Source organism: Aotus nancymaae, unplaced genomic scaffold (genome assembly GCF_030222135.1).
Source record: "Aotus nancymaae isolate 86718 unplaced genomic scaffold, 86718_ANA_hifiasm-v0.15.2.pri h1tg000014l, whole genome shotgun sequence".
In the NCBI taxonomy this organism is placed as follows: Eukaryota; Metazoa; Chordata; class Mammalia; order Primates; family Aotidae; genus Aotus; species Aotus nancymaae.
Window position 1 is genome coordinate 39,833,062 of NW_026988425.1, and position 14,336 is coordinate 39,847,397.

Here is a 14,336-nt window from a genome sequence, read left to right on the forward strand (position 1 = left end):
TGTCTCAAAAAAAGAAAGACACAAAAATAAAAGTAATGTTTGATCTCAATCCACACACCATGCTTATTCTACATACTTGTGTCTATAAGAAGTATTTTTGCATTGCAACTTTTCTTGTCAAAACATTCTTCTACTTATAATACAAGGAAGATTTTGCTTAAGTCCTTCCATTTTTTTTTTTTTTTGAGATGGAGTCTCCCTCTGTCGCCTAGGCTGGAGTGCAATGGTGTTATCTTAGTTCACTGCAACCTCTGTCCCCACGGCTCAAGTGATTCTCTCACCTCAACCTCCCAAGTAGCTGGGATTACAGGGATGTACCACCACGCCTGGCCAGTCCTCCCATTCTTAGTTCCTGAGGTTATTCATAGTCTTCACCCTGTGCTTCTCTTGGATTATGATCCAAACTCCTTTGTTTAAAAAAAGAAAAACAAAAACACCTAAATATAATCCAAATGAGCTAATAAATGTGAAAGAGCCTCTTTACCTGAAACAAGTTTTTCAGCAATAATTCTATGATGTATTACTTTGCTTTTCTTACAGGAAGTTATGCTATAACAAAGGAAAGTTTCAATTACAGGAAAGGTTAAACTCTGCAAGCAACCCAAAACTCAAAAAGGATAAAGGCAAAAGAATGGCTCCTTACCATTCAGCTTTCTTTTTTTTTGAGACAGAGTTTCACTCGTTGCCCAGGCTGGAGTGCAATGGCGCGACCTCAGCTCACTGCAACCTCCGCCTCCTAGGTTCAGGCAATTCTCCTGCCTCAGCCTCCTGAGTAGCTGGGATTACAGGCACGTGCCACCATGTCCAGCTAATTTTTTATATTTTTAGTAGAGACGGAGTTTCACCACATTGACCAGGATGGTCTCAATCTCTTGGCCTCGTGATCCACCCGCCTCGGCCTCCCAAAGTGCTGGAATTACAGGCATGAGCCACCGCGCCCAGCCCCCACTCAGCTTTCTTAACCACCTTTCTAAAGATTCCTGTATCCCCACTGTCTGTTATGCTCATGGTATCTTTGTCTTTACAAACTTACCACTATCTAAAATTGTCTGTCACCTTTCCAAATACACTCATACAGTAAATGCATACATGACTGCCATCTGTCAGAGCAGGGTATTTGTCTTGTCTTCTACTTATAGTTCCTGGGCCTAGAATAGCTTTTGACACATGGTGGTCACTAAATAGATATTTGCTTCATGAATGAAGGGCATGATTTAGTCAATAAAAATGAAAGGGAACCACAGAATAAACTTCCAAAAGTGTCAAGTTTTTTTTTTTGAGACTAAGTCTCTGTCGCCCAGGCTGGAGTGTAGTGGTGCAATCTCAGCTCACTGCAACCTCCACCTCTAGGGTTGAAGCAATTCTCTGCCTCAGCCTCCCAAGTAGCTAGGATTACAGGTGCCCGCCACTATGCCCAGCTAATTTTTGTATTATTAGTAGAGACGGGATTTCACCATCTTGACCAGGCTGTCTTGTCTTTTGAATTAAACTCATTCCTAGCCTTGTCTTTTGAATTAAACTCATCTTGACCTAGCCGTCTTGTCTTTTGAATTAAACTCATTCCTCATTGCCCAATGTCCTCTGACCTCTTGGCAAACTGGCTTTTTTTTCCCTTGATGCTCTAATGAGACATGAGAGGTTTACGAAAAGTAAATAGGCCAGGCACGGTGGCTCACGGCTGTAATCCAAGCACTTTGGGAGGCCAAGGTGGGTGGTTCACGAGGTCAGGAGATCGAGACCACCCTGGCCAACACGGTGAAACCCCATCTCTACAAAAAAAGAAAAAACACTAGCCTAAATTTTGCCAAATTCAGAATTTTAAAATATATCTTCATTTTCCTTGGCCTCAGCCACATGTGACTGAGTGCCCCTCTCAAACAATCCCCTTTCTTGGTTTGTGTGACTCAATCCAATTCTAGTTCCTGGGCTAATTCTACAACCACTGAAGTCAACCGTCAACTTTAAGAGGGCAGGAACTACGTCTGGTTTTGCTCCCACTGTATCTCTAACATGGCTTGGCACACAGTAGGTGTACCACACATACATATGTTGAACAAATAAATGGACTTCTCCCTCTCTCCACTTCTGTCTCCAGTGGACATCTCCCCAGGTCTTACTTTGAGCCTCAATCTTGTTTTTGGAGTCTGTATATTCACAAATGGTTTCAACTAATACTAAGTTAAGGATAGTTGCTAAAGTTCATAGATGAACTCAGTCCTCTTTCTCTGACTTGTAAATGACTATCAAATCTCCATATTACATTTCCATGCTTATATTATCTTCACCACTCTAACTCTTAAAATTGGTTTCCATCCACAATTGTTACTTCTAAATGTAGATATCCAGTCCTGACTTTCCAACTCAGCTGCTTCCTGGACACTTCCTCCTGATGTCCCCACAGGTATGTGAACAAAACCCAACTTTACTACTTTCCCCTCATTACCTTTCTATATTCCTTATCATTCTGTATTTCAGTGGAGCAACTACCTCCTTCCTTTTGTCCAGAAACCTAAGACATCCCGAAACACCTCTCCCTGAGGCTGCTGTATTACACACAATGCTATTATTGTTACATGTATGAGCTCATGTAATCCTCACACACCTTATGAGATACAGAAAATTATACACAAACAGGGGCTTGGAAGTTAGCTACTCACTGGTACATTCAAGTTTTAGATGTTTTTGCTCAAAGCAATAGGGAGGAAAAAAAGTTTTAGATATTCTCTGTAGAGATCTCCCCAACAGCCCCACAGCCACAGCCTTAGTCTTGTGTCAGATTTTCACATGAACTATTTCAGAACTTGTTCCTAGTTTCCCAGCTTCAAGACTCATCACATGCACACTAACTTTCCACATTAATCTTGCCAAAGTAATTATTCCTAACATTCTGCTTGAAATCCTCAATAATTTGTCAAGACAAATCCTTCATAATCTGATCACTGCTTTTCCTTCTTTTCTTACCAGTCCCACATAGCCCCACCCCCTCCTTCTAACCTGACAACCACGGTAGCTGCAGTTCCATAGTTATGCCCTGCTCTGTTTGGTTTTTTTTAAATCAAATTTAGATAGGATGACACTGACTGGTTTCATTGCTGGCAAAGCCACTTACATCCTTTCTCATCATGATTCCTTTCAATCCTCCCTGGCTCAGCTTAAATCTTAGCCTCCCTTCACCTACTAAGTGACAAACTCCTTTCCAAGGCTCTCACAGCAACCAGTGCATTTATCCATCATAGCATACAATATATAATCATCTGTGTCTCAATTAGAGGTAAGGCCTCTAAATAAATTGTGCTTTTCAACTTTATTATGCCCAGGCCTTAGAAACTGCTTAATAGTTTACTGAATTCATTCAGTAAAAAAACCTTTATTTTACTACTTATTGTTTATGAAGTGCAGGGCACAGTTAGGGAGATACAATTAAGGTATGGTTCCCAAAGGTTTTCAATGCCACAGACTCAACCTTATTAGCCTTTGTATTTTTATAACTTTACAGAACATAACCAATTACATGTGGAAATGTACCCTGCTTTGACAATTGGGGGCAAATCAACTTGACTGTGAACTGAGGTGGGAGGGAAGTAGGGGTTATGGGGAGAGTTGAAAAGCACATGGGGTACTTAGGAAAAATTAACTTGTTTTTGCACACCTACACATAATACTGCAGAAAAGATAAAAGTTTTAAAGTATACAGGGTATCTATACATATCTGTAACTTAAGGCAGGACTGAGTGCTGAAGATAGATATCCAGACAACAGGCGGGGTGTAGTGGCTTGTGCCTGTAACCCCAGCACTTTGGGAGGCCTAGATGAGAGGATCACTTGAACACAAGAGTCCAAGACCAGCCTGGGCAACACAGTGAAACTCCATCTCTAATTTTTTTTTTAAATATTTTTTTTAAAAAAAGGAAATGTAGAGAACACAACATAGGTTACAATGAATAAAAATGGTAGGCTACTGGAAAGTTCAGTGCAGTGGCAGGTGAACCAAGCTGGAAGAACAGGGTGGTAACATGACTAGAATTTGAATGCAAGATCCACTGCTTATTTCATTTCATTTGAAAATTGGAGTCATTAAGTTTAAGGGCTGTTTTTAAAGAACTTACCCCTCTGCATGGCAGGAGGATAAGGTGTTTAAGTGGGGCTGTATAGTATATGGAGGTCATGGTGCTTTCACTGGACTTCTGAAGCCAAAACTGGCCAAACTTCACCAGCTTTACATTATACCTGTCTTTTAAGTCGTCATTTAATCTTCAATAGGCTAGCTTTACTCGAAAGTTTGGCGATGTAATGGGGACATTTCCCAATCTTTCATATAATTTCAGAGCCTAAAATAATGCAAATTTGCTTATGTGAGAATACCTAATTCTGCCATAGAAGGTAAAAAATAAATGGGACAGATGAAACTCATGACCATGGACAAAAAATTAACACAACTATTTGAGGTGCCAAATCAAGTAACATATATATGGCAGGGGCTCAAAGGGCCAATTAAAACAACTCATAGGACATGAAACACTCAAAATTCCAAGTCTTACTTCTGTAGCCCATCTGTTCTTATGTGCACTCTAAGAAATATAAATTCCACAGCAACTCAGGACCCAACAGGTGTTGTGCCAGGCCTACTGGTTCCTGTCTCAATAGAACAAGTGTGGCACTAGCCCAACATCTTTTGTTGGATTGGGACCCATTGCCTAAACCCTGGCTGTGATCCTCAGGATCACATCAGATACATGAGACCTAGGAACACATTCTGTAATCTAGAATTCACCAAGTACAATTGAGTCCACCTGTTTGTACCCTTATTATAAAAGTGCTAACCCACCCCTTTCCCTTTCCCATTGCTTCTCCCTGGGTCTGTGAGTAACGAACTGTGACTGCCAACAGCTTTATTAGGGTCAGTGCCAACTTGTCTCAATGCCTGGTATTTTTTCCATACTGGGTTTCTCACCTATTTTAGTGGGTCCCCCATCACTCGGGAATCAAACATTGGTAATGATGGAAGATTAGGTTAGAAAAGATCTTAAGTCAGTAGACTATTTGTTTTATCAAGCTTAAATTTAACAAAATTGCTGCTTTTTTAAGTCAAAAGCAATTTCATAATCCTGAGCCTAATTATTACTAACTTTAGGTTGTGGTCACTGGAAAATAACCTATCCACTGTTCACAAGCCAATGAAAGTTACTAATTAGTCCTCCAGTTTACATGTGAACACAGGCACAGTTTTTTAAGTAAAGTGATATCAATAAATGACAACTGGCCCAGGTGTATGACCCATGGCTGTAGTACCAGTACTTTGGGAGGCTGAGGTAGGCAAATGGAGCTCTGGGCAACATGGCGAAACTCCATCTCTACAAAAAAACACAAAAATCAGTCAGGTGTGGTGGTGTGTATCTGTAGTCCCAGCTACTCAGAAGGCTGAAGCAGGAGGATCACGACCTGAGCCGAGGGAGTAGAGGCTACAGTGAGCTGGGATTGTGCCACTGCACTATCTCAAAACAAGAAAGCCAATGAACGGCAACTAGACTCTTAACAATACATCTTTAAAATACAGTCTCACATTTTGGGAGGAAGCACAAGAGAAATTTAATCAGCAGGGTTTCTTTACAAGTAAATGTTCAGAAGCTGAGACCTGAAGGGTAAATTAGGAGTTAAAACACAGGAGGAGGGGTAGCAATTAGCTAGCACGTTATAAAGCCATTCCAGGTTGCAAGTAAAAGTGATTCCCTTCCAAGGCCAGGTTAAGAACCTCAAATGTTTTCCTAAACACAGTGGAGAATTTTAATTTAAATAGCATGACTTGGCTACATCACTATTTTACAGAGCTGTTCTAGCATTCATCTTCCCTTCAACTGCCCCCAGCAGTCCAGCTGTCTCTTCATTTCCAAAAAACCCAACCCTGTCAATAAACCGAGACTGGGAAGGCATGACAGTTAGTTTCAGTGCTTTAACACAGAAACACTCAACAATTACCAAGTTGAGGACTAAAAATAGGCAACCAAGTAGTCCCACATCCTTGCCTTTAGTCTATAAATCTCAGGATTTATACTTGGTTTTCCTTTATTTCCTGCTCAATCCTTACTTGCATCCAGCCCTACTTTTTCCTCAAACCTACTTATTCTGAAGTTGACTCACACCTAGCGAGCTTTTTTTCACTTAGCTAGCCACCTTACAGCCCACAAGCCAGATGTGCCAAGTGAGCATTACAGATACTAGGAAAACATCATCTTTTGAAAAACAGAAGTCACCTAATTCCTACCCTTTGTTTTCACTGGTACTCCCATGTGACTAATAATCACCCCCTCTAAGTCATGAGTATAGCAGATGGAACATGCTACTCAAGGTAAACATTATGCTCTTTCAAATTTACTAGAACATCTTTAATACCCATCTGTGCCACATGAGCTGTGCTATTCTAATCTGCTATATTGTCTTCTAGTGCCCTCTGCTTCAAGGAATCCTAGAATTCGGCTTCTCATTGCTTTAAACAGTCTTACAACCACAGTCCAAAAGTAAACACTCCAAAACAGTCACTTAAAAGTAAATATGATATTAAGCTGGCTCAGTCCCTAAACCTATAGTATTTCACTGATACTACAAGCCAAATTGATTAAAAGTACCTTAGCGCACACCAGATATGTATTTTTAAAACCAGAACATTTATTGCGTGACTAATCGGTGAAATTATTAAGATGAACTGGATGCTGCAACAGCTGCCCTCTTGGGTTTAGGTGTTGTTCCTTCACGGAATCCATGCCTGCACAATGTCAAAAACAAGAACAATTTACTTCAGCACGTCGATACATCAATTTTAATTTTTGTTAAACAGATTTCAATGAGCTTATCTCAGTTAAAGGCTGAAATCAATAGCATTCATATGTTCAGACATTTATTTTTACAACATCACTGATAAGCTGCAATTCTTTACTTCACTTTGCTTAAAGATAACCATTTTCAGACAGTTAACCCCAATTCCAATAAAAGCTCAAAAACTTTTTTGACTATACTAGTCATTGGGCCAGTATTTTACTCTTATTTGGCAAGAGATCACAGATATTTGTGAAAATGGTTCCCTTTGCTATGAGAATAGATCCCAACTGTTTTCACCAAGAAAAAACAATGAGCATGTTTAATGGTAGACATTTTCAAACTACTAAGAGCTTTGCATTTTAACTTATTTAACATCCATATCTACTCTAAAAAAAGGTCAACTATCCTTTTAAGAGGAATGAATCAAGGCACAGAAAAGTTAAGTAACTTAAAGCCTGGCTTCAGTTCAAGCTCTTAACACTGTATTGTACTAACAGACCACTCAACATTAAGCCCACAGAAATCTATGACCCTAAGTGCAAAGAAAGTCGCTTCAACACATGAACACACCTACATACAGGTGTCTACTAAGCCCTGAACTGCCTTATCTTTTTCAAATTAGACTGAGTGGGTAGAGGGTAGGGATTCTGCAAAATACTCAATTTTGCACTGGACAATCCCACCACAAATTATCCAGCCCAAAATATCTACATCAGAGAATTGCTGAAATAGAACATAGTAAGGAACACCAGCTTTAAAGTTAAGTCTGCATCATTCTGACTCTCAGCTGAGATCTCAGATAGGTTAATCTCTTAGAAACTACTCTTAAGCTGAGATTCTATAAGGACAAGACTTTCGAATAACAAGAGTGTAAGGTAACAGCAACCAGGGCAGTTTTCTACAGAACTCTTGCCCACAGCCACAATACTTAAGGTTCAACCAAGCCTGACTCCAGACCTTATTCACTACTGTCTTGACAAATTTGATACCAATTAAATAGGTATTCCTAATATCAACATTTTGGGACCCTAGCTCAAACAAAATGTTCCGGATAACTTATATTACTATTTAGTGAAAAAACTAACAAAATCCAAAACAACTGACCTCAAGGTTACAGTGACAGAAGATAAAAGCTTTCAAGATCTAGCCTGGAGTGGTAGCTCACGCCGGTAATCCCAGCACTTTGGTCAGGCAGATCACTTGAGACCAGGAGTTCCGAGATCATCCTGGGTAAGTTGGCAAAATCCCATTCTTTACAATAAACACAAAAATCAGCTGGGAGTGTGGTGGCGCACACCTGCAGTCCTGGATACTCTGGCAACTGAGGTGAGATCATTTGAGCCTGGGGAGACTGAGCCTGCAGTGAGCCGTGACTGTGCCACTGCACTCAAGCCTGGGCAACATAGTGAGACCCTGTCTCAACAAAACAAAACAAAAAGCTTCCAACATCTCATCCCCAGTAACCATCAGGACAGTCATCGTTTTACAAACACAAGAGTTTCATTCAAGCCCATAGGACCAATTATGATCCAACATACAAACTGTACCTGAATCTGCGATATACAATTTTTAGGTGCCTCATTCGACCCGTCCCGGTGGTATTTCGTCTTTTAGCCTTGGCACTCCAGTTATCTAAAACAGACGTTCATTAAAGACTTCAAGTGGTTTCCCCCCAACACACCTGGTAAGTATTGTTAGTTATACACGAGTTTTACGCCAGCTCACCGCCATACAGATGCACAAGTTTTAAGTTAGGCACCAAATAAAGTTCAAACCCATGGCCTCACTTAAGTGCAATACAAACAAAAGCTAACACAGTTGACCTAAAAAACGTTACTTACACTTTCTCTTGCGCTTGGCGGGGTAGCCACATTTGCCGCAGGTCGACTTCTGAAGGTGGTAGGCCTTAGAGCCACAGCGGCGGCACAACGTGTGAGTCTTATTACGACGCTTCCCAAACGATGACGTTCCCTTCGTCTGCACGTTAAAGGAATAAATAATGCTGAAACCTGGCAATTTCTACATTTACCCGAGTTCTCCAGGAAACCAATTACTGATAAAATCTAAAGGCAGTCATAAAGGTCGAAACTGTGGGAGAACCCTCCAAACTTTCGAAAAATGCCAAGTCAGAGACCATTACCAGCATTTCACATTACCTAAAGCCCTCTGCAAGAGTTGTAATATTCTGAAATAATACCTTATCTTTAAAGACTCCTGCCAGTCAACATCACCAATGAATTCCTTGTTACATAGAGCCAAACACTCCCAAACTCGTTTCCTCAGCTCCCAACTAAGGTTAGAGCTGTGAAACATCCCCAAAGGTTGCACCGAAGCAAGGGACATAGTACGGCTCCAGCTCCACAGTTAAGGCGGGCTCGGTCCCCCAGGCACCAGTTAGCAGCCGTTATTCTGGTTGTTGAGGGCCATCGCCTGCCTCTTTCCTGCCCACCAGTTCCCTTAGTCCGAAATCTTGCCGGAACCGCAAGGGCAGCAGACAGGGAGGTAGAAAGGACGAGGATGGAACGCGATCCACAGACAGTCAGACAACAACTCACCATCCTGCTTCTGCGACCGGGACCAGAAAGACCGGAAGAGAAGGCACTTCCGCTATATCACGCTCAGAAGCTTCCGCCGAGGGAAGTACTTCCTGCGTAGCGCGGTGCAGCATTCTCAAGCGTCCGTCGCTGCAGAGTCGGTGGGGTCAAGAGGTTGCGTTTCAGTGCCGGAAAGGTGGGCGGGACTCCCAGCTTGCTAGCGACAGGATGGCGAGTCCTTTTAGGGCTCGCTTGGGACACGAGTGGCGTTTAGATTGCAATTCTACATTTCGTGCTGCCGCTGCCGCTACTGCTGATCGGTTTCTCGCGTTAGCAGTCAGATCTGTTGCCATGCTGTGGATTCTGGTCCTCGATGCACATGGAGAACCTGGAATGCAGGGCTGGCCCTATCCTTACGCGGACGGACTGAGCGCTCCCCGGCGTGTATTAACCGTGTGCACCTGGGATTATTCCCCATTCAGGAGAAAGCAGCTTCTCTAGTAGCCTCCTCATTCCAACCCTGGAAGTTTTTGGCCGGCCCTGACTCCCCTGTAAGAGGTCTCAAAAAGTACAGAGGCATGGAGCTGGAGTTTAGAATGTAAAGGGAGAGGAGGCAAATCGTGATTTTTTTTTTTTAACTGTAGTAAATCAGAGGCAAGTTATCTGATCCCATATTTCACTGTGCCAAGGAAACACACTTGGAACTTGTTCAATATGGTTTCCGAAGGCCGGGCGCGGCGGCTCACGCCTGTAATCCCAGCACTTTGGGAGGTTGAGGCGGGTGGATCTCTTGAGTACAGGAGTTGGAACCAGCCTGGGCAACAATAGGGAGACCCTGTCTCTACAAAATAATACAAAAAATTAGCCAGGCGTGGTGGCAAGCGCCTGCAATCCCAGCTACTCAGGAGGTTGAGTTGGAGAGATCGCTTGAACCCGGGAGTGGGTGGTTGCAGTAAACTGAGATTGCGCCATTGCACTCCAGCCTGGGTGACTAAGACTCAAAAAAACTTAAAAGGTTGCCAGAGCTGCTTTCGTTTCTTGGAGGCTCTAGAAAGGAGAATCTGTTTTCTCTCCTTTCTCAGCTTCTAGAGACTGCCCAGACTCCTTGGTTTATTGCTTACTTGCATTTTCAAAACCAGTGATACTGTAGTCCTCCCCCTTTCTGTGGGGTTTAAGTTCCATCACCCTCAGTGGATGCCAGAAACCACAAATAGCATCCACCTTCAGTGGATACCTGAAACCACAATCCAAAACCCTATATACACTGTTTTTTCTGTAAATGTATACCTGTGATGAAGTTAAAATTTATGAATTAGGCACCATACAAGATTAACAACAACTAATAAAATAGGACAATCATAACAGTATACTAATACTAAAAGTTAAGTGAATGTGGTCGGTCCCTTTTTCTCAAAATATTGTCCTGTACTCACCTATTTTTAAAATATGGTTGACCATGGGGTAACAAACCCTGAAATCCTGCAAAGGGAAACCTTGGATAAGGGGAGACTACTGCAGTCTTTCTCACATTGCATTACTCTCTATTCAGCATCCCTGTTATTCTTTTTCCTTTTTTTGGATTTTTATTTGTAGTAGAAACAAGGTCTCACTATGTTGTCTAGGCTGGTCTTGAACTCCTGAACCCTCCTGCTTTGGTCTTCCAAAGTGCTGGGGTGCCCTGTCATCCCTCTCCTACTTTATTTATTTTATTTTGTTTTATTTACTTTTTTGCTCCCTCCCTCCCGACTCCCCTCTCCTACTTTTAAGGCCCCTTACGATTACTGCCCAAACTCCTTGGTTTGGGCTCCACCCAGATAACTTCCTTATCTCAAGTTCAGCTAATTAGCAACCCTAATTTCCTCTGCAATTATAATTGTCCTTTGCCACATAACCTAATTTATTCACAGGTTGAGGGGATTACTACATTGTCATCTTTGGAAGTAGCCGTTATTTTGCCTACAATGGGGGCTATGGAAAATGAAGTCAGTGTAGAAAGGGTAGGACAAGTGTCAACCATTAAGGAACCAAGCAGTGTGACAGGCATTATGTCAGTGTATTTACTCCACACATTCCCAGAATCGAAGACAGGAGAAAGAATTATTTTTCCTCCTCTCTCTAGTATGAGGTGGTTCTTTTTGGTCTATGTAAAACCATGTAAATTTTGCCCTGGTGGGTAAACCCTTGTCATTCCAGAGGTCTATGAAGGGTAGTCAGACCCTCCAAGTTTCTATACAATTGTTTGGTTTAGGTCAGGACTAGAGACTATATCACTTATTTTTTGAGACAGGGTCTCACTCTGTCACCCCAGCTGGAGTACAGTGATGATGCCATCTTGGCTCACTGCAACCTTCACCTCCCAGGTTTTTTTTTTTTTTTTTTTTTTTTTTTGAGAAAGAGTCTCGCTCTGTTGCCCAGGCTGAAGTGCAATGGCACGATCTCTGCTAACTGCAACTTCCACCTCGCGGGTTCAAGCGATTCTCCCTGCCTCAGCCTCTTAAGTAGCTGGGATTACAGGCGCCTGCCACCACACCCAGCTGATTTTTTTGTTTTTTTAAAGTAGAGACAGGGTTTCACCAGGTTGGCTGGGCTGGTGTGGAACTCCTGACCTCAGGTGATCCACCTGCCTTGGCCTCCCAAAGTGCTGGAATTACAGGCATGAGCCACAGAGTCCAGCCAGTTCAAGTGATTCTTGTGCCTCAGCCTCCCAAGTAGCTGGAGCTACAGCTGGACGCCACCATAACCAGCTAATATTTTGTATTTTCAGTAGAGACAGGGTTTCACCATGTTGGCCAGACTGGTCTCAAACTCCTGACCTCCAGTGATCAGCCCCCCACCCTCCCGCCGCCCGCCACCCGGCCACCTCAGCCTCCCAAAATTCTGGGATTACAGATGTGAGCCACCACACAGCCAGGACTAGATCAACATCTGAAAGGGATACTGTAAGGTTGTTAGCCTAGGCATTCACCCGCTGACATTTTGCTTTTTGGCAATGACAAGAAACTATGTTAAGTTCTGCATCCATGGTTCTGATACAGTCAAGTCTCTTGACCACCTGGACTCAGCACTGAGACCTGCCTCTTTTTATTTCTACAATACAGAAATTACTGTTGACTTTTGTCTTTAAAACATCACAAAGGTTGTAGTAAGTTACTCTAGCCTATGCTCTTAAAAAAAAAACTCATGATATTCAAAATTAATATTAGAAAAAACAAAACTAAAAATAAAAAAATAAAAAACAAAAAACAAAAGGACAAAAAAAGACAAAAAAAAAGTATAAAAAATAAAAAAATTAATATTAGGTAAGAGTTCTTATTTATTTACCAATTATAATTATATGTAATTATGGGGTATACAGTAATTTTATATGTTTGCAGTGTGGAATGATTCAATCAAACTAACATAAACATCACCTTCAATAATTATACTTTATTCCTCCTGTCTGTGACTCCTGAAGTGCTGCAATTACAGGCATGAACGACCTCACCCAGCCTGGATTTTAAAATTCTTTTTTAACCTTAGAGACATCAGAATTATATTACTCATTATTCTTGGTTCCTAATAGCATTGGTTCATACATGTTCTGCTTTTATTTACATATTAGCTCTTTACCTTTAACAATATAGTAAGCCCCTATAAGCCCAGCTCCCACGTTGTAGGCTACCCAGGATCTCCTCCCCAATCCCTTCCCATTCCCAAGCTCCCCTTATGTGACATAACCATCATTCTGGATTTCATATTCATCATTCTCTGCTTTTTGTTTTATATAATTTTCATAACTTCATGGATATTCCTAAATGTATGTGTGTGTTTACTTTCAACTTTTAAAAAGGGTGCCATGCTATATATAATCTTTTGAGGTTTACAGTTTTTGCTTACTATTGTTATGATTTCTCTATATTGTGGGTCACTGAAGTTCATTCTTTTTGAATGCCGTATAATATTATGTTATAAGAAATATTAAAGTTTATTCATCCAGTGTCCTGTTGCTAGTTATGCAGATTGCTTTCAGGTTCTTGTGAACTATGAAACAGTAAATAAAGACCAACTAGATAATTTTCTTAAAATAAATAATAACAAAAACAAAAATGTAAAATGTTAAATAGTAATGTTTAAAGTGGAAGTATAAATCCCCTTATCATCATATTCCCAGAGATAACCAGTGTTAAAATTTGAGATATCTCTTGACTATCTTCTTTAAAATATAATGTATATCTGCATAAACATATTATATATATAAACTATATACACATTAATTTTTTAAAACAAAAATGAGATCTACAACTTGCTGTTTCCATAGCAATATATTATGGATATCATTACTTGTCAATATGTAGAGATGCACTTTATCCTTTTTTTTTTTTTTTTTGAGATAGAGTTTCGCTCTTGTTGCCCAGGCTGGAGTGCAATGGCACGATCTCTGCTCACCGCAAGCTCCTCCCCGCCAGGTTCAAGCAATTCTCCTGCCTCAGCTTTCTGAGTAGCTGGGATTACAGGGATGTGCCACTATGCCCCGCTAATTTTGTATTTTTAGTAGAGATAGGGTTTCTCCAAGTTGGTCAGGCTGATCTCGAACTCCCGACCTTAGGTGATCCTCCAGCCTTGGCCTCCCAAAGTGCTGGAATTACAGGCATGAGCCACCGCGCCCAGCCGCACTTTATCCTCTTTAACAGTTCTTTGGTGTTTCACTGTTGACATGTAATATTTATTCCCTAAACCCTCAGTGTTGGTTATTTTCAATTTTCTACTATTATAAACAATGTTGTAATGCAGATTCTTGTATATACATCTTTGCATTTGCTTATTTCCTTAAGATAATTTCCTAGAACTGAAATTCCTGGGTTGAAGGATATGAAGTTTTATTTTTATCTGTCTTCAACTTTACCTGTTTATTGCTGCATATTGCCAGATTGCCCACCAAAAATCAATTAATAATTTACATTCTTGCCATCATAGTATAGTGCTCCAGGCCAAGAATACCTAGTCCAACCTGAA

General features: G+C 41.2%; 1 protein-coding gene, 1 long non-coding RNA gene and 1 other non-coding gene across 3 annotated transcripts; all 3 read right to left on the bottom strand.

The window, feature by feature from the left end:
- Positions 1-651: 651 nt before the first annotated feature.
- On the bottom strand, positions 652-4,831 carry LOC135274861 (uncharacterized). The gene is made up of 2 exons (XR_010342578.1): positions 1,502-4,831; positions 652-1,471 (listed from the first exon to the last, which is right to left on the bottom strand). It is a non-coding gene; the product is annotated as an uncharacterized LOC135274861 (long non-coding RNA).
- Positions 4,832-6,640: 1,809 nt separating this feature from the next.
- Positions 6,641-9,443, bottom strand: RPL37 (ribosomal protein L37). Its single transcript, XM_012460056.3, has 4 exons — positions 9,366-9,443; positions 8,652-8,787; positions 8,358-8,442; positions 6,641-6,757 (listed from the first exon to the last, which is right to left on the bottom strand). Exons 1-4 carry the CDS (start codon positions 9,366-9,368, stop codon positions 6,688-6,690), a joined length of 294 nt encoding a protein of 97 aa, XP_012315479.1. The 5' UTR covers positions 9,369-9,443; the 3' UTR covers positions 6,641-6,687.
- Positions 6,839-6,916, bottom strand: LOC135275034 (small nucleolar RNA SNORD72). The gene has a single exon (XR_010342756.1). It is a non-coding gene; the product is annotated as a small nucleolar RNA SNORD72 (small nucleolar RNA).
- Positions 9,444-14,336: the final 4,893 nt, after the last annotated feature.